Source organism: Periophthalmus magnuspinnatus, chromosome 3, assembly GCF_009829125.3.
Source record: "Periophthalmus magnuspinnatus isolate fPerMag1 chromosome 3, fPerMag1.2.pri, whole genome shotgun sequence".
Lineage (NCBI taxonomy): Eukaryota > Metazoa > Chordata > Actinopteri > Gobiiformes > Gobiidae > Periophthalmus > Periophthalmus magnuspinnatus.
Window position 1 is genome coordinate 32,442,851 of NC_047128.1, and position 23,718 is coordinate 32,466,568.

General features: G+C 38.3%; 6 protein-coding genes across 6 annotated transcripts; 3 read left to right on the forward strand and 3 right to left on the reverse strand.

The window, feature by feature from the left end:
* Positions 1-6,005: 6,005 nt before the first annotated feature.
* Positions 6,006-20,609, forward strand: LOC117388537 (cell growth regulator with EF hand domain protein 1-like). Its single transcript, XM_033986103.2, has 8 exons — positions 6,006-6,165; positions 6,344-6,431; positions 6,659-6,718; positions 7,082-7,155; positions 7,279-7,403; positions 7,483-7,584; positions 7,667-8,515; positions 20,378-20,609. The coding sequence occupies exons 2-7, from the start codon at positions 6,349-6,351 to the stop codon at positions 8,000-8,002; spliced, it is 780 nt and encodes a 259-aa protein (XP_033841994.1). The 5' UTR covers positions 6,006-6,165; positions 6,344-6,348; the 3' UTR covers positions 8,003-8,515; positions 20,378-20,609.
* LOC117388546 (dynein regulatory complex protein 8-like) lies at positions 8,501-9,806 on the forward strand. The gene is made up of 7 exons (XM_033986115.2): positions 8,501-8,592; positions 8,665-8,749; positions 8,955-9,027; positions 9,200-9,276; positions 9,371-9,413; positions 9,511-9,577; positions 9,688-9,806. Exons 1-7 carry the CDS (start codon positions 8,568-8,570, stop codon positions 9,804-9,806), a joined length of 489 nt encoding a protein of 162 aa, XP_033842006.1. The 5' UTR covers positions 8,501-8,567.
* LOC117388529 (ADP-dependent glucokinase-like) lies at positions 10,290-14,216 on the reverse strand. The gene is made up of 7 exons (XM_033986091.2): positions 13,990-14,216; positions 13,090-13,249; positions 12,626-12,816; positions 12,389-12,485; positions 12,171-12,307; positions 11,955-12,091; positions 10,290-11,869 (listed from the first exon to the last, which is right to left on the reverse strand). Exons 1-7 carry the CDS (start codon positions 14,183-14,185, stop codon positions 11,315-11,317), a joined length of 1,473 nt encoding a protein of 490 aa, XP_033841982.1. The 5' UTR covers positions 14,186-14,216; the 3' UTR covers positions 10,290-11,314.
* LOC117389671 (ADP-dependent glucokinase-like) lies at positions 14,601-19,883 on the forward strand. The gene is made up of 7 exons (XM_033987379.2): positions 14,601-14,821; positions 15,561-15,720; positions 15,994-16,184; positions 16,326-16,422; positions 16,504-16,640; positions 16,720-16,856; positions 16,942-19,883. Exons 1-7 carry the CDS (start codon positions 14,626-14,628, stop codon positions 17,494-17,496), a joined length of 1,473 nt encoding a protein of 490 aa, XP_033843270.1. The 5' UTR covers positions 14,601-14,625; the 3' UTR covers positions 17,497-19,883.
* LOC117393900 (dynein regulatory complex protein 8) lies at positions 19,202-20,401 on the reverse strand. Its single transcript, XM_033991909.2, has 6 exons — positions 20,222-20,401; positions 20,065-20,149; positions 19,787-19,859; positions 19,538-19,614; positions 19,401-19,443; positions 19,202-19,303 (listed from the first exon to the last, which is right to left on the reverse strand). Exons 1-6 carry the CDS (start codon positions 20,244-20,246, stop codon positions 19,202-19,204), a joined length of 405 nt encoding a protein of 134 aa, XP_033847800.2. The 5' UTR covers positions 20,247-20,401.
* A 186-nt stretch (positions 20,610-20,795) lies between the features above and the next one.
* Positions 20,796-22,723, reverse strand: cgref1 (cell growth regulator with EF-hand domain 1). The gene is made up of 8 exons (XM_055229736.1): positions 22,660-22,723; positions 22,395-22,482; positions 22,109-22,168; positions 21,671-21,744; positions 21,423-21,547; positions 21,242-21,343; positions 20,947-21,159; positions 20,796-20,883 (listed from the first exon to the last, which is right to left on the reverse strand). The coding sequence occupies exons 2-8, from the start codon at positions 22,475-22,477 to the stop codon at positions 20,812-20,814; spliced, it is 729 nt and encodes a 242-aa protein (XP_055085711.1). The 5' UTR covers positions 22,478-22,482; positions 22,660-22,723; the 3' UTR covers positions 20,796-20,811.
* Between the last annotated feature and the right edge of the window lie 995 nt (positions 22,724-23,718).

Below are 23,718 nucleotides of genomic sequence, written 5' to 3' on the forward strand. Positions count from 1 at the left end.
AGATGTTCTTTGGTGCTGGTCCATGGAGAGACTTGTTCACACAGAGCTGCTTTAAAGTCTATTCTCTGAGCCACAGGAGCCAGAGACCTGAGCACAGGACACATGTGTGAAGTACTTCCTAGTTCTAGTCAGGACCCGAGCATTGAGAGCTGTGCTACATTGCAAGAGGGAAGGCAAACAGTAGCCTATAAATGGAAATACACACCTGAGTCTTATCTTGTGTTTAGCTTTTCAGTGCTCTGCTAAAGCCACCAGTGAAGGAGGTACGCCTAATGAAAAGCCAGGAAGCTACAATTTTCAAATCTGTCACATTTAACTTCATATTTTAGATCAGATATTTCATCTTTTAAAGTTTTATTTAAACAAAAGTTTTGACAAGACACAATCACACAAATAAATCAATGGCACAGCTCCATAAAGACACTTCATCATCTTCAGGGTCCACACTGGTCATATGTTGAGGCAAAAATCAAAACTGTAACAAACTGAAGAAACCACATGGAGGAGCGGTGAAACATTTCTTCTTAGAACTTTTGTCCAGTTGATAGAATTACATTTTCTTTTGCTTTGGACCCTACATGGACAACTGAGGGATTTTAGACATAGGCTATTTAAAGTATTTCCAAACTTCAACACTAAAGCTTTATCTTATTTGATCTATTTTTGTCCCTGTTGGCCTGGTATATGGAGCTCACCTCCATAACAGTACTTTTGATCCTTGTCCACATGACCTCACCTGTCAAAATGTGGCACTATTACTGTTGATCTATGAGACTATTTGTTTCCCCTCGCAAACTTTTGGTGTAACTTTATTTATAACTATCCAGAACTATAGATTCTCATGTAAGCAATAAAAAGTGCTTGCTTTTCAGAGGAGTCCAGAGACTTTTCACACAAGTTGATTTAGTTAAAATATCTTTCTGTTTTCAAGTGATTTCATCTGCAATTCATGTCTATCATGCAAACCAGGCATAAATCTTTGCAGAATTGCTTCGCCAAACCAAATATTTCTACATATCTTCAATATTTATTCTTTTAATAGACGTCACAGTTAGTCGGTGGTCTTTGAGACAAATGAGGATGACTGGTTTCGTGCAGTCTATCTGCCAATTTGTGAGTCACGTCTCAAGCAGTGGCTTTATTGTAGTTCAGTCTGTGTACTCCATACTAATTATAACTAATTAGTTACACACAATTACACTGCCCTGAACATGTATATGCAAGTGTCATTACAACTTGTTTTCCAGTCATTCATTAGTATGTAACAAGTGCAACTGCAGTATCCTGAAATGCACTTTAAATCTCTAAGTCTTTGTTCAAGCTGCATGAAGCTGCTAACACAGTGTATATGAAATAAAAAATTTAATGAGATGTTGGAGGAAACAAACTGTGCAAACCATTGTTGCCTTTTGTTAACTTCTAAACTACAAAAATGAAACCAAGAGGCTTTAAAGTCACCTTCAGACACCACCATTAATTTATTTATTTTTATTTATTTATTTATTCTTTCTTTACCAGATACCAAATGTGATATCTGTTCCGCCTCCCCTCACCTGGCTTTTGCTCAGTCTCACCTGTGCTCTCTGGTCTTCTTCTGTCAGGCCAAAGCTGCACACCTTCAGACTGGAGCAGCATAGGTAGCATCTAGTGGTGTTATGTGAGAATACAACATGAGAACACAACAGGGGCAGGTCTACCAGTCTAATTACAGATGATAGATTTAAAGGTGCACTGTACAACTTTTCTGGAAGATTATAGGAAAAGTCAATGGACACAAGCAATAAATCAGGGGTGTAATTAGGGGCGTAATCTTTTAATGGGTGGTGTGCCTCAGCCTTTTGTCAATGACACAAAAAAGGTGCTCTGGACACAAGAGGCATAGCACCTACAGATGGAAACATTAAATAGTCTTTCACATGGAAAACATGTGGTTTCCTCTGACGTCACCATAACAACCGCCCCTAATCACCTAAACAGGTTCCTTACATTTTCCACTATTTATACATCACTTTCAAGGGCATTTGTATTGAACTTCAGAGAGTGTGTGCGTAATACCGAGAGCATACATTATAACAGCATTGTGTCTAATATAGCACGCATGCCCTTATCTTTTTATTTTTTATTTTTTATTTTGCTTTATGTTGACCCTAGTGCCAAAGCAAGTTCATAGTTTGTACATTTTGTTCACTGACAATGATAATAAAACTTAAAACTGATTCTATAATCTGGATTCTTATGTAAATATCCGTAATATAAACATTAAATCTGCAGATAGGTGGCTCTCTAATGATTGGTCCTGACAGCCCACTCAAATTCATGGGGAGCTACAGAACATTGTGTTGCCGGATGTAAACGTGTAATTAAGAGCAGTCCGAGCATAACTTTCCTGTGTGTGTGTATATGTGTGTGTGTGCGTGTGTGTGTACGTACAGATGCCTGGACCCTGAACCCCCGTGTACAGCCAGGTCAGAGCTTCCTGTGGTGGTAATTAGCTGAAACCAACAGAGTTAGTGTGTGGAATGTGACAGCAGATATGTGTCCATGTATCCACTCATGCACAAAACAACTGGAAACAATCACTTACAGACAAATCTGCAAAAGTTTATAGAGGCACAGCAAAATGCCAAATTGGATTTATGATAATGTGACACGCTGCTTCCTGATGCATTAGCCTATACTTACTGTTACTACTACACACCTTAATGTGAGATGGGTAGTACTCTTGGAAACACCAGAATATGAACATTATTGAATATTTATTTTGAAGAATTACAATAACTCGTATATGTGTTGTATTTTATGTATATCTCTTTATGTTTGTTTATGTGAAACACTTTGGGCAGATTAAGTTGTATTTTAATAAATGTGCTATATAAATAAAATTGAATTGAACTGGATTTAACTTATAAATAATAAAACAGTTTTGAAATACAGTTTATGTCAAAAGTATTTCTTCAAATGTTGTACTTCTACCTAAGTACTGGTAATATTATTTCAAAATACCATTAATATTACTTACTTTAGTAGAAGTTTGGCTAATCTACCCACCTCTGCTTGATTTAAATGTTTAAGGTGAGGTGTGATCTGATGTGGTGCTGTTATTTTAATGGCAAAAGCTGCAGTTATGTCTCTCAAATTAATAGACTGCATTTTCAAAAAAAAAGAGGAACTTTTAAAAACTTGATGAGTATAGAACAATTGTGAGAGTACAAAAAAGTGGCTGAGTTACCATTTTTAAGGTAAAGAGCTGTTGGTATTATGGGGGGCTCCAGTGTTAAAAATAGACCAAATGGTTTTGACTGTGGGGCCGCAGCATAATCTGTGTTACATAACTTTAGGGGAAAGGCCTGAGCCACATATGAGCCAGAGCATGTGCGTGAAAGCATTTGGGTTATGTTAAAGAAATCAAAACTGACCTGCCAGTAGCCTCTATCACCAGCACTGATTCATTAATACTTAGTGGTGGTAAATAAATGTTGAAATCCACCAAAAAAAAGAAAAAAATTAAGTGCATGAGAGAGGGAGAGTGGATGCAAGGACATGAGATGGGTTAAAAGTATACAGTGATGCCATCTGGATTCAGAGATGATGCTCAAAGTGCAGTTCAGATGTGAAAAAAATCAAGTTAAAATAGAACGGGACAAGAAAAAAGCACATAGGAGTCAGAGTGATAGTGGTTTAGACAAATACAAAAACAGCTACCAAACATCAGGTTTCACTGTGGTTTAGTATAAAGACAATCTGATAAAATTCAACAAGTTTTAACCTGGCGCTCAGAGTAAATAATCTGGTCCTTTAGTAATCTGACACATTTAGTCCATAGAGTTATTTTTATTTAATTTTTTTTCAGCACTTTACCAGGTAAGGTCAACTGAGTTCACATGACAGCTTGCAAGATACAACACAAAATCAGCTTAAGTAGGGAGTGGTCAATACTAACAAAAGTAGTAATGATAATGTATTGATTTAAGAAATAAAATGTGTTTTTTTTTTTACAAATAGCATTATGTGAAACCTGTTCCTCCGTCTCACTACCCGCTCTTTGTTCACACCTGTGCTCTCTGGTCTTCTTCTGTGTGGCACACTATCAGACAGCAGTAATGTAGATAACATAGTGGTGTTATATGTCTACAAAATGGCAGTTTTAAGTGTCAGACAAGTGAAAAGGACAGTAAATTAGCCACAGATGCAGAAATATCGCCGCATACTCTTTTTGTAGAATTTTGAGATTTTTTTAAATGATAAATGATGGCCTTTATTATAAGAATCAGATAGTTTACAATCAAACATGCTGTTCTTGCCATCACAGGCAGAAGCTCATGTTAACAATTACAGACTGATCTTTCTTCCTGTAAGTGAGTGTCAGTGGGATGTTTAGGCACCAGCCAGCTGTGAAGTAATGAGTCACGCACCGGCCTGACCCTGATGTCGCTTTTGACTGTGTGAAAATGTGGGTGTTTGAGAGCTGTGCAATTACAGTAACACTTTTTTATTATCAAAATGAGATTCAATTCTACAAAAGGTCTACAGCTTATAGCCTGCAGTGTCAGTAAAGATATGTGGTTTGGAGCAGAGTTCAGACTAGTTTTGAGGTATAACTACTAGTGTTTGTCTAAATTGTTACTGATGGCCAGTCTTCTTTATGTTCATGAAACTCATATGAAAGCCATTTTTATTAGTTTTTAATGAGAAAAAATTAAATTATGTGATCAGTCAAGGGGACTGAGGGTGAAGGAAATAGATATTTCTTTTGCTGTGTATCATTCAGCCCTGAATACATTGTATTTCTACAGAGACTTTATCTTTTTTTTTTCTTAATGTACACTACTACACAAGGTTTTTAGTGCTTGGCCTCTGCAGGCTGGACTCATTATGGGTGATTAATGGGTTTAGTGTGTGCCAAATAAGCAACTAAATAAGGCATGGCAGAATAATGAGAAGATGCTGGAGCAGAGACTGATGTCAACAGCTTCAGCACGAACGCTTGTTTCCGTGAGCAGCAACAGCCAGTGACCTGAAGAACACAATGAGGTGAAGGATGAAGTAATATATAAGAATCATAAAGTATTCTGAGGGCAGTGGCCTTCAGCCAAAAGCCTTTACAGTAATGAAGTTCTCCTTTGGGATCTATAAATGCCATAAAAATACAAGATCAGGATTTTAAAATTTAGCACTGGCCATTCTTGTCTAAGAAAGAGATGAATTATTATTGATTTAAAACAACATTGTTGTTCATCATGACATCATTCACCAGGCTCTGTTAAAATGTATATTATTTTATGGGTTAATTAATTAATTGTGTATTGTGTTATGTAGATACTATTTGAGTGAAAAGATAATGTCATTATATCACAAGTATTGCATCATATAACTCACCACGTGTGTCCCTTTTAATTAAATTACACTTACATTAAAGTGTTCCTTAATCCTGCCTTTAACCTTAAATAGACCATAGTAGCAATAATAATTACTATTCCTTTAATAGTCACCATTTACTACTCTTTGCATTATAGTTATATCCTAATTAGGTTTTAGAGACATCTAGTGGTGGTGTGTCGTGCCAACACTTCAGCTGCTCCAAGTGTTCCCTCAAACTATGGAAGTGTATCAATAGTAAACAATAAGAAAAAAACAAAACAAATAGCCTTCTGTCTCCTTGATATAATAATATAACCAACTCTGTAGAGCTAAATAGACAACTGAAAAATACTAAATTGTCATGTAGCCTTTCTTATGAGCCACACTGCACGTGCAGAAGATGGTCATTAGTTACACAACTCATTATTGTAAACAAAACGACAGTCTATTTCATGTTCTTTTTTGCTGCTTATGCAGCTTAGTGCCAGTTTGGCATCGTTTGGTGCGTGGAGTAAAGGTGCCAGGGGAGAAGCTCAAATATATTTTGAGCGCACTGCGCAGACGCAGTAGCTTCATCGCTGGTAGTTTCCTTTCCTTGCCTCCTTCCACGTGGACCCTGTCATTGACCAAAACAGTCGAGTGTTTCGTGGCAGCCGGAGCCGGAGTCCAGAGCGCAGCGTGGCGCACTGCAGCAGGGAGCGGAGGGCGGACTGGCAGATGTGCAGATCCTGATGCAGAGGAGGCATGAGCTCGTAAACATACCGGAATATTCACTGTTTACGTCTTTTTTATAAATAATATATAAAGGTAGGCTTTCAGAGAACATTTCTGTGTGGACTGCAGATATCTACAGCTGCTTAGTCTATGTTTTTCATTTCTTCCTTACTATCCAAAGCCTGGATAAAGCATTCATATCCACTTAATGAACAAATCCCTTCAGATGATTGGTCTCATTATGCTTGTGGTTTCTACATTTTGCCTGCAGGTGTTATGGCATCTCGTCTGAGTTGGTCGGTCCTGTCCGGTTTCTTGCTGCTGCTCTTTGTGTTCCCAGGTCAACCTGCAACACTCAGGTAAACCAATGAGGACACCTGCTCCTTTCACACGCCTCTGCTGTGTGCAGTTAATTAATCATTTATGAAGTAGGCCATTACACTTTAATGTGGTGGAACTGGAAGAATGAATTTTGCCCAATCAAAGAATAGGGAAAATACGTAAAGATGTACAATTATTCCCTGTGCCCATATGCAAAATGTACACTGTTGTTGGTGATGATTTATTGTTCTCAAATGATAATTAGGGATGAAGAAGCTCCTGCTGGACTGGCCAATCCTTTCAAATCTGGAGAGGAGAGCCACAGGTAAGCAAATAAAACATAAACATACTGATAAAACATAAACAAACCTCATGATCTCAGTGGACTTTGGTTGTGGGAACATAGCTGACAGAGCACTCAAGATTGTTGGACTATTTAGAACCATTTATCTCCCTGAAATGATTATAGAACATTACGTAATTACTTCCTTACCACAGGTTGGTGGAGTGATTCCAGCTCCCACAGATGAATGCTGTCTGCATACTCTGGTGTATGAATGTGTGTGTGTGAATGTGTGTGTGTGAATGGGTGAGTGGTGCTTTGAGTGCTTTGAAGGTAGAAAAGTGCTGTATAAATACGTGACCATTTACCATTTTGGTCAAAATCACAGTGACACCTCTATCACAGGTTGCTCCAAAGTTATATTGACTCCATTTTGAAGGAGGGCCAGGCTAGACCAGAAATCAGCTCCCGGGAACAAGGTAAAAATCTATATTAAAATGAGATGTTTTGAGGTCCAAATCTTATTAGACTACAGAGCTATAATGTGTACTGTATGTACATTTTTATCATGTCTTGACCCCTACATGTTCTGTGTTGTCCAGAGGTGTTCTTCCTTTTCCGTCTTCATGACTATGACCGCGGTGGATTCCTGGATGGTTTGGAGATGATAAAATTACTTTCAGATTACAACACCTTTCACAAACCTGCTGCTTATCAATATAACACTGTAAATTGATATGTTTTTGATAGTTGTAATTGTTTTCATTGTTCATTGTTGTAAAGTTAATTACCAAGCTGTCTTATAGGTGGTGTCTTTGGTGGACTTTTTACTGCAAACTCAGGATCTAAATCATGATGGCCTATTCAGTCCATCTGAGCTACTCTCACCTCCGTTAATTCAAACACAGGTAATGCTCCTGGACAAAACCTGTATTCAAATGTTGCAATGATTGGACATTAATCTTTCCTTTATTTTCTTAAAATATTAAGCATAAAGAAGCTACACAAGACCAAAAAGACAGTGCTCAAAACAAAGTGGAGGTTAAGATGGAAACACAGCCACAACAAAAACAGACCACGAAGGAGGACGGCGTTTTGTCAGCAGATGAGCAGCACCCTCCCCAAGACGTCAGAACAGCAGAACATACAGCAGAGCAGACAGCAGAGCAGACTGCACAGGTGACTGCAGAGCAGACTGCACAGGTGACTGCAGAGGAGACTGCAGAGGAGACTGCAGAGCAGACAGCAGAGCAGACAGCAGAGCAGACAGCAGAGCAGACTGAAACTGTGGCTGTCCCTGTGCACCAAGGACAACCAGAAATATAAAGACTTGGGATTTACATTTTATGTGTATTTATTTGGATTTAATGCTTTGAAATAGTAATTACTTATTAGTTATAGGCCTACTTATTTATGGGAAGAGATGCACTATTTCATATTTAGACAATTTCTCACTTTGGAAGAATGTTTCATGTTTGCACTTACTTTAAGCACTGGAATGTTTGAAGAGTATGGTGTTATGGTAGTGTTTTATACAGACTGCATGTACTCCAATCATTTCTATAAACTTCAAACAGTAAATAACTGACAAAGAACTGTTATTTGCAACATATGATAGCCTATGTATCTAAATAAGTTGATGCCTGGGGATTTGCAGTCATTTTAAATGAGGCTTATGTCATGTGGCTGTTTTAGGCTTAGCAGCCTCTATCTGCAGGATGTTGTCTATCAAGGTCAATTCTGACCTGAATATCATATTTCTGTCAAAGAGCACTTGCTACAATGATAATATAACTTACAAGTGCATTTAAATCATTTTAATTCCTGCCGCTGTGACTCGTGGACACGCCCTTTTCTGCGTTGTTTCTATGCAACAGTGACAACAAACAAGATGGCGGCGCATAGGCACAACTCAGGTTTGTAAACTATAATTATCATTAGGAAGAGGTAAGTTAATATTTTGTAACTGCTTATATTTCTCCTCTCAGAGGCAATGGCGTCAGACGTGCACAAGAAGATTAAAGCAGCTTTTAAAGCTTTTGACTACGAAGCTAACAACACTGTGGATGTTAGGTGAAAACAGCCTCATTGGGTTAAGTTATAACTGTTATAATTGTTATAGATCCAACTCTGGACTCATAATTTATTGTAAATTTGCTTAAAATGTCTGTCAATTTTATAACAAAGGGAAATACAATAAAGCATGTAGGATTGCACTAGGTGTGTACTCACTGAAAGAAATACAAAGGCCAATGACTTTTCTCATGTGTGTTTTTAGAGAGATTGGTACCATAGTCTTTTCTCTGGGCTGCTTCCCCAGTCAAGCTGATCTCCATGATTTTATAGCACAGGTAAAATACATATTAAACACAGAATAATGTAAGTTGAATGATGTAACGCTCCCTGTGTCGGCTCTATAAAGACTCAAGTAAAACATCATTCCATTTGGCAATTCGTTCACCATTTAACCTACTGTGCACATAAACTGAGATATGTTAAAATGCATCAAGGTCTTGTAACCAGGTAGAAGAGGATCACACTGGGTTCATCCATCTGGAGAAATTTCTTCCTGTCATGACAAACGTTTTATTGGAGAAAAGGTTTGTGTTTCAGCTTTAGAAAAAAACACTGACATACCTTTAAATCTTAGAGCACAACTAAAACAAATGCATTTATGTTGTGTGCTTCCAACAGGTTCCCTCCAATCCCTGAGGACAAACTTCTTCAAGCTTTTGAGGTCAAGACCTGCATGTGTTTTTGGCGTATTTGAGCTGCCAATCAGGTTTTTTTTCTGAAATTGTCTTAATTCTGCTTGTCGCCTTGTGGTTTGACAGGTTTTGGACAAAGAGAAGAAAGGCTATTTGGAACAAGAAGAGCTGACTAAATATATGATGCAGGAAGGTAAAGCTTGTTCAATTGGGTTTGGGTTTTTTTAAACAAATTTGTCTCTTTGCATCAAGGAAGCATGCAAATTATCCCTCAAGCCTCATTTTGTATGTTGTCTGGTACAGGTGAGGTTTTTACTCAGGAGGAGATGGATGAAATGTTGACAGCACTCACTGACCAAAAGGACAATGTGATCTATTACAAAGATGTGATTGATGAACTAATTATTGACAATGACATATAGTTTTTGTGTAATATAGCCAACTTGGCAGTTTCAAACAAAGAGCCTATATTTTGTATTTTAAACTATTTTTAACAAGCCATCAGAACCACAGATTGCATGTAGCCCAATCATTTCTTTAACCTGATAAAGAATTGTTATTTTGTAACATATGATGGCCTATGTGTAAATAAGCTGCTGATTGGGGATTTGCAGTAATTTTAATCACAACAAATGTGATTATATCAATTAGGCTATGTATTTTTATTTTAAATCATTAAAAAAAACTTTCACCAATTGTTTTTTTCCTCAAACTTTTGTGATAACCTTAATTGGAGCATAACAAATCTGATCAAAACACATCAAAATAGATAAAGTAAAAAGCATGGACCAAAAGCACATGCTGGCATTAGGCATACTTGAGTTTTACAGAATAACTTGACTCCATATTGTCATTCAAAATAGATATTGGTAAGTAAACACTCCCTTTATGAAAACAGTCCAAGTAAGGCAAATTTGTAATTCACACATCCAATTCAATGAAAACAAATGGTGGAAAATTACATGAATTCCATAGGTATTTCTTTCACACAAGTCATGTATAGGGTTTTTGAGTCAATAAATAAAGAGTGAAACAAACACTCCACCTAAAATTACCCAATATATACACACATACCGGAATGTAAGATCTCCACAAGTATCAGAAGTATTATTGATCAGCATCTAGTCCCTTCAAAATGGCTCATACAGAAACAATAAAATGCATTTCATATATTATGCCATATCTCTACAAGGATTTGTATTGTAGCAGCATATTGTCCTATCCTCCCCCATCAATGAAATCAGATCATTCTAGTAGAACTCAAAGCCCTACCAACTGCAACAATTTCCCATCATTTGGTCCCTAGTATAATAATAACAACAAAAATAGAACCAGCATTAGACAAGAGCAGGAGGTAGAGAACTTGAGTTGACATATCCAACTACCAATAGTGGTCTTTCAACAGAGTTTTTGAATTATTGCACTGCTGTACGTCACACCTAATGTAATGGAAAGAGCAAAAGATGTAAATGTGTTTTTCACAAAATGGGAAGAACAGTAGCTGCTGTTTTATGCTGCCCCCAGTTAAGTTTTCTATTCACCTTTAAAATAAAAAAGCTAGTAAGTGGAGTTATTTTTATCTTTTATATTTAGTTGAAGTTTGCTGCATAGTGGTTTAAATATGAAATGAAACAATTCTGCAAACTTTGATGCCGCATTGCGATGAATTGCTACTCTGATTTATGTCTTATTTCATCCAAATCACCATGTTGACTCAGACCCAAGGCTATAGTGTTGCAATAAGGCTAGATTTTTTCAAGTGACAGAGTTGCTGTAAAAGGGTTGACCTGATTCTACCACAAAGAAAATGTTGTAAATCCTCATTAATGCTGACATTATAAAAGTTACCAGCATCACATTCAATACTTGCATGTGCAGCAGTGGTAATTTTGCATGTCAAGTTTCCTAAATCATATTAAACATTTTAAGACTAGATTTGCAGAACCAGGCCAGCAGCGGAGATGTTGTCGCCTCCACCTGCTGTTTGGTAAACCTCGGTACAGACTAACACAGGTGCCACACAGATCTCGTAGTCTTGTTCTTTCCAGCAGCTCACAGGCCTGCTTTCTTGAAGAGGGATGCGTTGACTTCCTTCCTGTCTACTTACTGAGAACGAGTCATCCATGATTAGTCTCGCCTTGCTAAGGTCGATATCATTAGACCCACATACATGGCGGTTGGCAGTGAGTGAGGCCTTGGCAGTGGCTGACATAGTGTTTTTCCACTGGGACCCTCGTGTCACGATCATGGCTTGAAAGGCCAGTGTGTGAACATGAAGTCGAGTCAGTGGCTTCATTTTAGTTTGGTTGCCTTCATTTCTCACTGCGAGTTTGTAGCGTTGGTTAAGGATACGGTAAACTTCCCTCATCTGGTCCAAGACAGTGGCTACACGGGGATTTGGATCTGATAATACAGTAATGTTCGATCCTTTAAGTAGGCTGAGCAAGTTTGGAAGCTCTTGTTCATTCATCCCTAAAGAATCAGCCTACGAAGAAGACAAAATGAATTTAGTCATGTACATTTGCACTTCATGCACTTATCTCAATGGGTTCTTGACTATCAATACATACATAAGGTATAACATAATGTAAAAGGTCTTCCATGATACTTTCTTCAACAAAACTGGCCATTTCAAAGTGAGTACCAAGTTTAGCTGATGAGGAGGATATAAGGTCCGACAGACGAGATAGGAGAGAATCACGTTCACCTGAATTAATGAGAATAAACAGTAAGAGGTCAAGTATAATAACATAAATCAAGCCTTTTACAACATATTGCATATTTACCTGTTTGGAAGGGGAAACTATCCATCATCTGTAGCCCACCCACTACAAGCAGATCTGGCTTGAAGTGTGCTAATTTTTTTGCAAATTCCTCCATTGAGTCCAGGTATGGATTATGATCATCACTGTGTATAATGTATCTAGATCACAATAACAAAAGTCAATACACTATTCACATTTCACAGTGGGCATTAATAAGCATTTGAAGTGAAACTACCTACCTATTAGCCCTACGTGAGATATATGGTCCCCAAGCCGCACCCACTGGATATTCCAAGATTAGGTGAATATCTGGCTCTTCAAGTATTTTTCCTGCCACTGAAAAAGAGAAGCAAATATAAGCAAGAGTGAAATCAAGACTCAAGTCAAATGATAGTGATCGCGGGTACTGAATAAAGCTATTTAGATTGTATTAATGTGTTAACATTATATATATGCATTAATATCTTTGCTTGTACCTGTAATGTGCTCAGACAGGACGTCAGTAAAGTCTGGGCTGAAGCTTCCCCCGAGCAACACATCACATCCTTCTTTTGCCAGGCGACCGGCCATTACTGGGGCATTACCCCCTACTGACCATCTGTTACCGGGCAGGTCACGGGATGCTTCAACCAACTCACTGAAGAGTGTGTCATTTATCATAAAGCGCCTGCACAAGCATAAACAGTGAGATAAACATGTACAAGCAGGAAAAACCTGTTTTTGGCAAATAATATCTAAGGCACAACAATTTCATAAGGTTAGGGTGTATCCACCTTTATTAGTTATTCAAAGTTAGACTTAATGCTATAATCCCATTTAATTCCAAAAGCAAGCAATAAATAATGCACATGACTGTGACATTAAGTACAACAGATCCTTCTGCAGGTGTGCTTATGATTTAAAAAAAAACTCTGAATTGGCTGATCTTTAAACTACTTACTCTGCAGCAGCTCCGGGTGCAAAGAAATAAGCAAAACTCTGAGCAAGTTGCTCAGTGCTTTCCAGGTAATCATGATGCAGGGGTTGCTCTGAAGGAATTAGGCCAATCTTATTTAGCAGTGACACTCCATCCACCAGTAAATCTGCACAGCCGCCAAAACCTGTAGGAGAACAGATCATATAAAGACAAAAAACACAGGCAGAAGAAAGTACTAGCCACTGCCAGTGGAGCTAGGATGTAAGCATGCAAACTGTAACATACATGCTGTGTCAGGAGCAACATGAGAGGCATGACTACAGCTTGTAGAATTACACATGCTGATATAGCTTCAGCTGCTGTATTAAATGTCTAAAAATGCACTTCTTTTAGCACCTGTCAAGAAAAAAAAATGCACTTCCTGCAAAACACATAAACCTTGTTTCCTGTCTGTGAAAACATTTCAAAAGTACATTCACGGAGTGCAACCATTATGAGAAATACTACTTTATCTTAGATAACACAAAATGCAATTAGGTAAGACTGGGGCGTTGAGCAGATTTGAGACAAGACAAGACAATATTCTACCTGTCACAGTTCAGTTAGTAAACAGCACTAAAATGCAGAATGGTTTCTTCCATTATAGATCATAGAGTGGGACTCTCTGGACAGTTTGTTCCAACAGGGAAGTGAATAGATTTTTGCCCATGTATAAAAGCAGTCTTAGATATTTTTACATTTTACATAACATTTACATTTCTTTGATGAGTCTTTTCCGATCCCTTTATTTACATTAGCTTTTACCGTGTTACACTCGGTCGTTATAGCACACAGGGAGTGTTTTAATTCAGCTACGAGGAAACAGCTATAGATTTGAGATTACTGGGGTGTGCTTGAAGAGGTTTACGCAGCACATGCACTCACCGATGGCCACTTTAGGTCTGGCGACATTGTTGATCCCGACTTTTTGTTCAGCGCGTAGTAAAGAGGACAAAACCGCGTCCAGCCGGTCATCCAGCACAGTGCGTTCAGACGAGCGGAACCAGAAAGCCAAAAACACAACGAATAAGGACACTACAGGTCCATATTTAACCCAGGACACCCGTCCACCTCCCTCCATAGTTTAGTCTGACTGCATCACTCGGTGATCCGTGAATAGGAGGCAGTGGACCCGCCCATGTGAGGCGGGTCTAGAGAGGGGTGTTTGTTTTATATTAGAGAATGTTCCGTCCGGGAGGTGATAAGTAATAAAGACGGTTTTACTGCATTTAATACTATTGCAGATAACATTTATGGGCAATATTTGACATCGAAATATCTGGTTTCATTATATATATATATATATATATATAATGAAACCAGATATTTCGATGTCAAATATTGCCCATAAATGTTATCTGCAATAGTATTAAATGCAGTAAAACCGTCTTTATTACTTATCACCTCCCGGACGGAACATTCTCTAATATAAAACAAACACCCCTCTCTAGACCCGCCTCACATGGGCGGGTCCACTGCCTCCTATTCACGGATCACCGAGTGATGCAGTCAGACTAAACTATGGAGGGAGGTGGACGGGTGTCCTGGGTTAAATATGGACCTGTAGTGTCCTTATTCGTTGTGTTTTTGGCTTTCTGGTTCCGCTCGTCTGAACGCACTGTGCTGGATGACCGGCTGGACGCGGTTTTGTCCTCTTTACTACGCGCTGAACAAAAAGTCGGGATCAACAATGTCGCCAGACCTAAAGTGGCCATCGGTGAGTGCATGTGCTGCGTAAACCTCTTCAAGCACACCCCAGTAATCTCAAATCTATAGCTGTTTCCTCGTAGCTGAATTAAAACACTCCCTGTGTGCTATAACGACCGAGTGTAACACGGTAAAGCTAATGTAAATAAAGGGATCGGAAAAGACTCATCAAAGAAATGTAAATGTTATGTAAAATGTAAAAATATCTAAGACTGCTTTTATACATGGGCAAAAATCTATTCACTTCCCTGTTGGAACAAACTGTCCAGAGAGTCCCACTCTATGATCTATAATGGAAGAAACCATTCTGCATTTTAGTGCTGTTTACTAACTGAACTGTGACAGGTAGAATATTGTCTTGTCTTGTCTCAAATCTGCTCAACGCCCCAGTCTTACCTAATTGCATTTTGTGTTATCTAAGATAAAGTAGTATTTCTCATAATGGTTGCACTCCGTGAATGTACTTTTGAAATGTTTTCACAGACAGGAAACAAGGTTTATGTGTTTTGCAGGAAGTGCATTTTTTTTTCTTGACAGGTGCTAAAAGAAGTGCATTTTTAGACATTTAATACAGCAGCTGAAGCTATATCAGCATGTGTAATTCTACAAGCTGTAGTCATGCCTCTCATGTTGCTCCTGACACAGCATGTATGTTACAGTTTGCATGCTTACATCCTAGCTCCACTGGCAGTGGCTAGTACTTTCTTCTGCCTGTGTTTTTTGTCTTTATATGATCTGTTCTCCTACAGGTTTTGGCGGCTGTGCAGATTTACTGGTGGATGGAGTGTCACTGCTAAATAAGATTGGCCTAATTCCTTCAGAGCAACCCCTGCATCATGATTACCTGGAAAGCACTGAGCAACTTGCTCAGAGTTTTGCTTATTTCTTTGCACCCGGAGCTGCTGCAGAGTAAGTAGTTTAAAGATCAGCCAATTCAGAGTTTTTTTTTAAATCATAAGCACACCTGCAGAAGGATCTGTTGTACTTAATGTCACAGTCATGTGCATTATTTATTGCTTGCTTTTGGAATTAAATGGGATTATAGCATTAAGTCTAACTTTGAATAACTAATAAAGGTGGATACACCCTAACCTTATGAAATTGTTGTGCCTTAGATATTATTTGCCAAAAACAGGTTTTTCCTGCTTGTACATGTTTATCTCACTGTTTATGCTTGTGCAGGCGCTTTATGATAAATGACACACTCTTCAGTGAGTTGGTTGAAGCATCCCGTGACCTGCCCGGTAACAGATGGTCAGTAGGGGGTAATGCCCCAGTAATGGCCGGTCGCCTGGCAAAAGAAGGATGTGATGTGTTGCTCGGGGGAAGCTTCAGCCCAGACTTTACTGACGTCCTGTCTGAGCACATTACAGGTACAAGCAAAGATATTAATGCATATATATAATGTTAACACATTAATACAATCTAAATAGCTTTATTCAGTACCCGCGATCACTATCATTTGACTTGAGTCTTGATTTCACTCTTTGCTTATATTTGCTTCTCTTTTTCAGTGGCAGGAAAAATACTTGAAGAGCCAGATATTCACCTAATCTTGGAATATCCAGTGGGTGCGGCTTGGGGACCATATATCTCACGTAGGGCTAATAGGTAGGTAGTTTCACTTCAAATGCTTATTAATGCCCACTGTGAAATGTGAATAGTGTATTGACTTTTGTTATTGTGATCTAGATACATTATACACAGTGATGATCATAATCCATACCTGGACTCAATGGAGGAATTTGCAAAAAAATTAGCACACTTCAAGCCAGATCTGCTTGTAGTGGGTGGGCTACAGATGATGGATAGTTTCCCCTTCCAAACAGGTAAATATGCAATATGTTGTAAAAGGCTTGATTTATGTTATTATACTTGACCTCTTACTGTTTATTCTCATTAATTCAGGTGAACGTGATTCTCTCCTATCTCGTCTGTCGGACCTTATATCCTCCTCATCAGCTAAACTTGGTACTCACTTTGAAATGGCCAGTTTTGTTGAAGAAAGTATCATGGAAGACCTTTTACATTATGTTATACCTTATGTATGTATTGATAGTCAAGAACCCATTGAGATAAGTGCATGAAGTGCAAATGTACATGACTAAATTCATTTTGTCTTCTTCGTAGGCTGATTCTTTAGGGATGAATGAACAAGAGCTTCCAAACTTGCTCAGCCTACTTAAAGGATCGAACATTACTGTATTATCAGATCCAAATCCCCGTGTAGCCACTGTCTTGGACCAGATGAGGGAAGTTTACCGTATCCTTAACCAACGCTACAAACTCGCAGTGAGAAATGAAGGCAACCAAACTAAAATGAAGCCACTGACTCGACTTCATGTTCACACACTGGCCTTTCAAGCCATGATCGTGACACGAGGGTCCCAGTGGAAAAACACTATGTCAGCCACTGCCAAGGCCTCACTCACTGCCAACCGCCATGTATGTGGGTCTAATGATATCGACCTTAGCAAGGCGAGACTAATCATGGATGACTCGTTCTCAGTAAGTAGACAGGAAGGAAGTCAACGCATCCCTCTTCAAGAAAGCAGGCCTGTGAGCTGCTGGAAAGAACAAGACTACGAGATCTGTGTGGCACCTGTGTTAGTCTGTACCGAGGTTTACCAAACAGCAGGTGGAGGCGACAACATCTCCGCTGCTGGCCTGGTTCTGCAAATCTAGTCTTAAAATGTTTAATATGATTTAGGAAACTTGACATGCAAAATTACCACTGCTGCACATGCAAGTATTGAATGTGATGCTGGTAACTTTTATAATGTCAGCATTAATGAGGATTTACAACATTTTCTTTGTGGTAGAATCAGGTCAACCCTTTTACAGCAACTCTGTCACTTGAAAAAATCTAGCCTTATTGCAACACTATAGCCTTGGGTCTGAGTCAACATGGTGATTTGGATGAAATAATAAGACATAAATCAGAGTAGCAATTCATCGCAATGTGGCATCAAAGTTTGCAGAATTGTTTCATTTCATATTTAAACCACTATGCAGCAAACTTCAACTAAATATAAAAGATAAAAATAACTCCACTTACTAGCTTTTTTATTTTAAAGGTGAATAGAAAACTTAACTGGGGGCAGCATAAAACAGCAGCTACTGTTCTTCCCATTTTGTGAAAAACACATTTGCATCTTTTGCTCTTTCCATTACATTAGGTGTGATGTACAGCAGTGCAATAATTCAAAAACTCTGTTGAAAGACCACTATTGGTAGTTGGATATGTCAACTCAAGTTCTCTACCTCCTGCTCTTGTCTAATGCTGGTTCTATTTTTGTTGTTATTATTATACTAGGGACCAAATGATGGGAAATTGTTGCAGTTGGTAGGGCTTTGAGTTCTACTAGAATGATCTGATTTCATTGATGGGGGAGGATAGGACAATATGCTGCTACAATACAAATCCTTGTAGAGATATGGCATAATATATGAAATGCATTTTATTGTTTCTGTATGAGCCATTTTGAAGGGACTAGATGCTGATCAATAATACTTCTGATACTTGTGGAGATCTTACATTCCGGTATGTGTGTATATATTGGGTAATTTTAGGTGGAGTGTTTGTTTCACTCTTTATTTATTGACTCAAAAACCCTATAAATGACTTGTGTGAAAGAAATACCTATGGAATTCATGTAATTTTCCACCATTTGTTTTCATTGAATTGGGTGTGTGAATTACAAATTTGCCTTACTTGGACTGTTTTCATAAAGGGAGTGTTTACTTACCAATATCTATTTTGAATGACAATATGGAGTCAAGTTATTCTGTAAAACTCAAGTATGCCTAATGCCAGCATGTGCTTTTGGTCCATGCTTTTTACTTTATCTATTTTGATGTGTTTTGATCAGATTTGTTATGCTCCAATTAAGGTTATCACAAAAGTTTGAGAAAAAACAAATGGTGAAAGTTTTTTTTAATGATTTAAAATAAAAAATACATAGCCTAATTGATATAATCACATTTGTTGTGATTAAAATTACTGCAAATCCCCAATCAGCAGCTTATTTACACATAGGCCATCATATGTTACAAAATAACAATTCTTTATCAGGTTAAAGAAATGATTGGGCTACATGCAATCTGTGGTTCTGATGGCTTGTTAAAAATAGTTTAAAATACAAAAAATAGGCTCTTTGTTTGAAACTGCCAAGTTGGCTATATTACACAAAAACTATATGTCATTGTCAATAATTAGTTCATCAATCACATCTTTGTAATAGATCACATTGTCCTTTTGGTCAGTGAGTGCTGTCAACATTTCATCCATCTCCTCCTGAGTAAAAAACCTCACCTGTACCAGACAACATACAAAATGAGGCTTGAGGGATAATTTGCATGCTTCCTTGATGCAAAGAGACAAATTTGTTTAAAAAAACCCAAACCCAATTGAACAAGCTTTACCTTCCTGCATCATATATTTAGTCAGCTCTTCTTGTTCCAAATAGCCTTTCTTCTCTTTGTCCAAAACCTGTCAAACCACAAGGCGACAAGCAGAATTAAGACAATTTCAGAAAAAAAACCTGATTGGCAGCTCAAATACGCCAAAAACACATGCAGGTCTTGACCTCAAAAGCTTGAAGAAGTTTGTCCTCAGGGATTGGAGGGAACCTGTTGGAAGCACACAACATAAATGCATTTGTTTTAGTTGTGCTCTAAGATTTAAAGGTATGTCAGTGTTTTTTTCTAAAGCTGAAACACAAACCTTTTCTCCAATAAAACGTTTGTCATGACAGGAAGAAATTTCTCCAGATGGATGAACCCAGTGTGATCCTCTTCTACCTGGTTACAAGACCTTGATGCATTTTAACATATCTCAGTTTATGTGCACAGTAGGTTAAATGGTGAACGAATTGCCAAATGGAATGATGTTTTACTTGAGTCTTTATAGAGCCGACACAGGGAGCGTTACATCATTCAACTTACATTATTCTGTGTTTAATATGTATTTTACCTGTGCTATAAAATCATGGAGATCAGCTTGACTGGGGAAGCAGCCCAGAGAAAAGACTATGGTACCAATCTCTCTAAAAACACACATGAGAAAAGTCATTGGCCTTTGTATTTCTTTCAGTGAGTACACACCTAGTGCAATCCTACATGCTTTATTGTATTTCCCTTTGTTATAAAATTGACAGACATTTTAAGCAAATTTACAATAAATTATGAGTCCAGAGTTGGATCTATAACAATTATAACAGTTATAACTTAACCCAATGAGGCTGTTTTCACCTAACATCCACAGTGTTGTTAGCTTCGTAGTCAAAAGCTTTAAAAGCTGCTTTAATCTTCTTGTGCACGTCTGACGCCATTGCCTCTGAGAGGAGAAATATAAGCAGTTACAAAATATTAACTTACCTCTTCCTAATGATAATTATAGTTTACAAACCTGAGTTGTGCCTATGCGCCGCCATCTTGTTTGTTGTCACTGTTGCATAGAAACAACGCAGAAAAGGGCGTGTCCACGAGTCACAGCGGCAGGAATTAAAATGATTTAAATGCACTTGTAAGTTATATTATCATTGTAGCAAGTGCTCTTTGACAGAAATATGATATTCAGGTCAGAATTGACCTTGATAGACAACATCCTGCAGATAGAGGCTGCTAAGCCTAAAACAGCCACATGACATAAGCCTCATTTAAAATGACTGCAAATCCCCAGGCATCAACTTATTTAGATACATAGGCTATCATATGTTGCAAATAACAGTTCTTTGTCAGTTATTTACTGTTTGAAGTTTATAGAAATGATTGGAGTACATGCAGTCTGTATAAAACACTACCATAACACCATACCCTTCAAACATTCCAGTGCTTAAAGTAAGTGCAAACATGAAACATTCTTCCAAAGTGAGAAATTGTCTAAATATGAAATAGTGCATCTCTTCCCATAAATAAGTAGGCCTATAACTAATAAGTAATTACTATTTCAAAGCATTAAATCCAAATAAATACACATAAAATGTAAATCCCAAGTCTTTATATTTCTGGTTGTCCTTGGTGCACAGGGACAGCCACAGTTTCAGTCTGCTCTGCTGTCTGCTCTGCTGTCTGCTCTGCTGTCTGCTCTGCTGTCTGCTCTGCAGTCTCCTCTGCAGTCTCCTCTGCAGTCACCTGTGCAGTCTGCTCTGCAGTCACCTGTGCAGTCTGCTCTGCTGTCTGCTCTGCTGTATGTTCTGCTGTTCTGACGTCTTGGGGAGGGTGCTGCTCATCTGCTGACAAAACGCCGTCCTCCTTCGTGGTCTGTTTTTGTTGTGGCTGTGTTTCCATCTTAACCTCCACTTTGTTTTGAGCACTGTCTTTTTGGTCTTGTGTAGCTTCTTTATGCTTAATATTTTAAGAAAATAAAGGAAAGATTAATGTCCAATCATTGCAACATTTGAATACAGGTTTTGTCCAGGAGCATTACCTGTGTTTGAATTAACGGAGGTGAGAGTAGCTCAGATGGACTGAATAGGCCATCATGATTTAGATCCTGAGTTTGCAGTAAAAAGTCCACCAAAGACACCACCTATAAGACAGCTTGGTAATTAACTTTACAACAATGAACAATGAAAACAATTACAACTATCAAAAACATATCAATTTACAGTGTTATATTGATAAGCAGCAGGTTTGTGAAAGGTGTTGTAATCTGAAAGTAATTTTATCATCTCCAAACCATCCAGGAATCCACCGCGGTCATAGTCATGAAGACGGAAAAGGAAGAACACCTCTGGACAACACAGAACATGTAGGGGTCAAGACATGATAAAAATGTACATACAGTACACATTATAGCTCTGTAGTCTAATAAGATTTGGACCTCAAAACATCTCATTTTAATATAGATTTTTACCTTGTTCCCGGGAGCTGATTTCTGGTCTAGCCTGGCCCTCCTTCAAAATGGAGTCAATATAACTTTGGAGCAACCTGTGATAGAGGTGTCACTGTGATTTTGACCAAAATGGTAAATGGTCACGTATTTATACAGCACTTTTCTACCTTCAAAGCACTCAAAGCACCACTCACCCATTCACACACACACATTCACACACACACATTCATACACCAGAGTATGCAGACAGCATTCATCTGTGGGAGCTGGAATCACTCCACCAACCTGTGGTAAGGAAGTAATTACGTAATGTTCTATAATCATTTTCAGGGAGATAAATGGTTCTAAATAGTCCAACAATCTTGAGTGCTCTGTCAGCTATGTTCCCACAACCAAAGTCCACTGAGATCATGAGGTTTGTTTATGTTTTATCAGTATGTTTATGTTTTATTTGCTTACCTGTGGCTCTCCTCTCCAGATTTGAAAGGATTGGCCAGTCCAGCAGGAGCTTCTTCATCCCTAATTATCATTTGAGAACAATAAATCATCACCAACAACAGTGTACATTTTGCATATGGGCACAGGGAATAATTGTACATCTTTACGTATTTTCCCTATTCTTTGATTGGGCAAAATTCATTCTTCCAGTTCACCACATTAAAGTGTAATGGCCTACTTCATAAATGATTAATTAACTGCACACAGCAGAGGCGTGTGAAAGGAGCAGGTGTCCTCATTGGTTTACCTGAGTGTTGCAGGTTGACCTGGGAACACAAAGAGCAGCAGCAAGAAACCGGACAGGACCGACCAACTCAGACGAGATGCCATAACACCTGCAGGCAAAATGTAGAAACCACAAGCATAATGAGACCAATCATCTGAAGGGATTTGTTCATTAAGTGGATATGAATGCTTTATCCAGGCTTTGGATAGTAAGGAAGAATGAAAAACATAGACTAAGCAGCTGTAGATATCTGCAGTCCACACAGAAATGTTCTCTGAAAGCCTACCTTTATATATTATTTATAAAAAAGACGTAAACAGTGAATATTCCGGTATGTTTACGAGCTCATGCTCCTCTGCATCAGGATCTGCACATCTGCCAGTCCGCCCTCCGCCTCCCTGCTGCAGTGCGCCACGCTGCGCTCTGGACTCCGGCTCCGGCTGCCACGAAACACTCGACTGTTTTGGTCAATGACAGGGTCCACGTGGAAGGAGGCAAGGAAAGGAAACTACCAGCGATGAAGCTACTGCGTCTGCGCAGTGCGCTCAAAATATATTTGAGCTTCTCCCCTGGCACCTTTACTCCACGCACCAAACGATGCCAAACTGGCACTAAGCTGCATAAGCAGCAAAAAAGAACATGAAATAGACTGTCGTTTTGTTTACAATAATGAGTTGTGTAACTAATGACCATCTTCTGCACGTGCAGTGTGGCTCATAAGAAAGGCTACATGACAATTTAGTGTTTTTCAGTTGTCTATTTAGCTCTACAGAGTTGGTTATATTATATATCAAGGAGACAGAAGGCTATTTGTTTTGTTTTTTTCTTATTGTTTACTATTGATACACTTCCATAGTTTGAGGGAACACTTGGAGCAGCTGAAGTGTTGGCACGACACACCACCACTAGATGTCTCTAAAACCTAATTAGGATATAACTATAATGCAAAGAGTAGTAAATGGTGACTATTAAAGGAATAGTAATTATTATTGCTACTATGGTCTATTTAAGGTTAAAGGCAGGATTAAGGAACACTTTAATGTAAGTGTAATTTAATTAAAAGGGACACACGTGGTGAGTTATATGATGCAATACTTGTGATATAATGACATTATCTTTTCACTCAAATAGTATCTACATAACACAATACACAATTAATTAATTAACCCATAAAATAATATACATTTTAACAGAGCCTGGTGAATGATGTCATGATGAACAACAATGTTGTTTTAAATCAATAATAATTCATCTCTTTCTTAGACAAGAATGGCCAGTGCTAAATTTTAAAATCCTGATCTTGTATTTTTATGGCATTTATAGATCCCAAAGGAGAACTTCATTA

Excerpts from the sequence above, each read along its gene's own strand:
- cgref1 (XM_055229736.1), bottom strand. The coding sequence starts at position 22,477 with ATGGCATCTCGTCTGAGTTGGTCGGTCCTGTCCGGTTTCTTGCTGCTG. Across the intron at positions 21,344-21,422 it reads CTGCTTATCAATATAACACT|GTGGTGTCTTTGGTGGACTT; the intron begins GTAAATTGATAT and ends GCTGTCTTATAG. Across the intron at positions 21,160-21,241 it reads CTCCGTTAATTCAAACACAG|CATAAAGAAGCTACACAAGA; the intron begins GTAATGCTCCTG and ends TAAAATATTAAG.
- LOC117388529 (XM_033986091.2), bottom strand. The coding sequence starts at position 14,185 with ATGGAGGGAGGTGGACGGGTGTCCTGGGTTAAATATGGACCTGTAGTG. Across the intron at positions 12,308-12,388 it reads ATCTCACGTAGGGCTAATAG|ATACATTATACACAGTGATG; the intron begins GTAGGTAGTTTC and ends ATTGTGATCTAG. Across the intron at positions 11,870-11,954 it reads TACATTATGTTATACCTTAT|GCTGATTCTTTAGGGATGAA; the intron begins GTATGTATTGAT and ends TCTTCTTCGTAG.
- LOC117388537 (XM_033986103.2), top strand. The coding sequence starts at position 6,349 with ATGGCATCTCGTCTGAGTTGGTCGGTCCTGTCCGGTTTCTTGCTGCTG. Across the intron at positions 6,719-7,081 it reads TCTGGAGAGGAGAGCCACAG|GTTGCTCCAAAGTTATATTG; the intron begins GTAAGCAAATAA and ends CCTCTATCACAG. Across the intron at positions 7,156-7,278 it reads AATCAGCTCCCGGGAACAAG|AGGTGTTCTTCCTTTTCCGT; the intron begins GTAAAAATCTAT and ends TGTGTTGTCCAG.
- LOC117388546 (XM_033986115.2), top strand. The coding sequence starts at position 8,568 with ATGGCGGCGCATAGGCACAACTCAG. Across the intron at positions 9,028-9,199 it reads TCCATGATTTTATAGCACAG|GTAGAAGAGGATCACACTGG; the intron begins GTAAAATACATA and ends TCTTGTAACCAG. Across the intron at positions 9,578-9,687 it reads TAAATATATGATGCAGGAAG|GTGAGGTTTTTACTCAGGAG; the intron begins GTAAAGCTTGTT and ends TGTCTGGTACAG.
- LOC117389671 (XM_033987379.2), top strand. The coding sequence starts at position 14,626 with ATGGAGGGAGGTGGACGGGTGTCCTGGGTTAAATATGGACCTGTAGTG. Across the intron at positions 16,423-16,503 it reads ATCTCACGTAGGGCTAATAG|ATACATTATACACAGTGATG; the intron begins GTAGGTAGTTTC and ends ATTGTGATCTAG. Across the intron at positions 16,641-16,719 it reads TAGTTTCCCCTTCCAAACAG|GTGAACGTGATTCTCTCCTA; the intron begins GTAAATATGCAA and ends TCATTAATTCAG.
- LOC117393900 (XM_033991909.2), bottom strand. The coding sequence starts at position 20,246 with ATGGCGGCGCATAGGCACAACTCAG. Across the intron at positions 19,860-20,064 it reads AACAACACTGTGGATGTTAG|AGAGATTGGTACCATAGTCT; the intron begins GTGAAAACAGCC and ends GTGTGTTTTTAG. Across the intron at positions 19,304-19,400 it reads AACTTCTTCAAGCTTTTGAG|GTTTTGGACAAAGAGAAGAA; the intron begins GTCAAGACCTGC and ends GTGGTTTGACAG.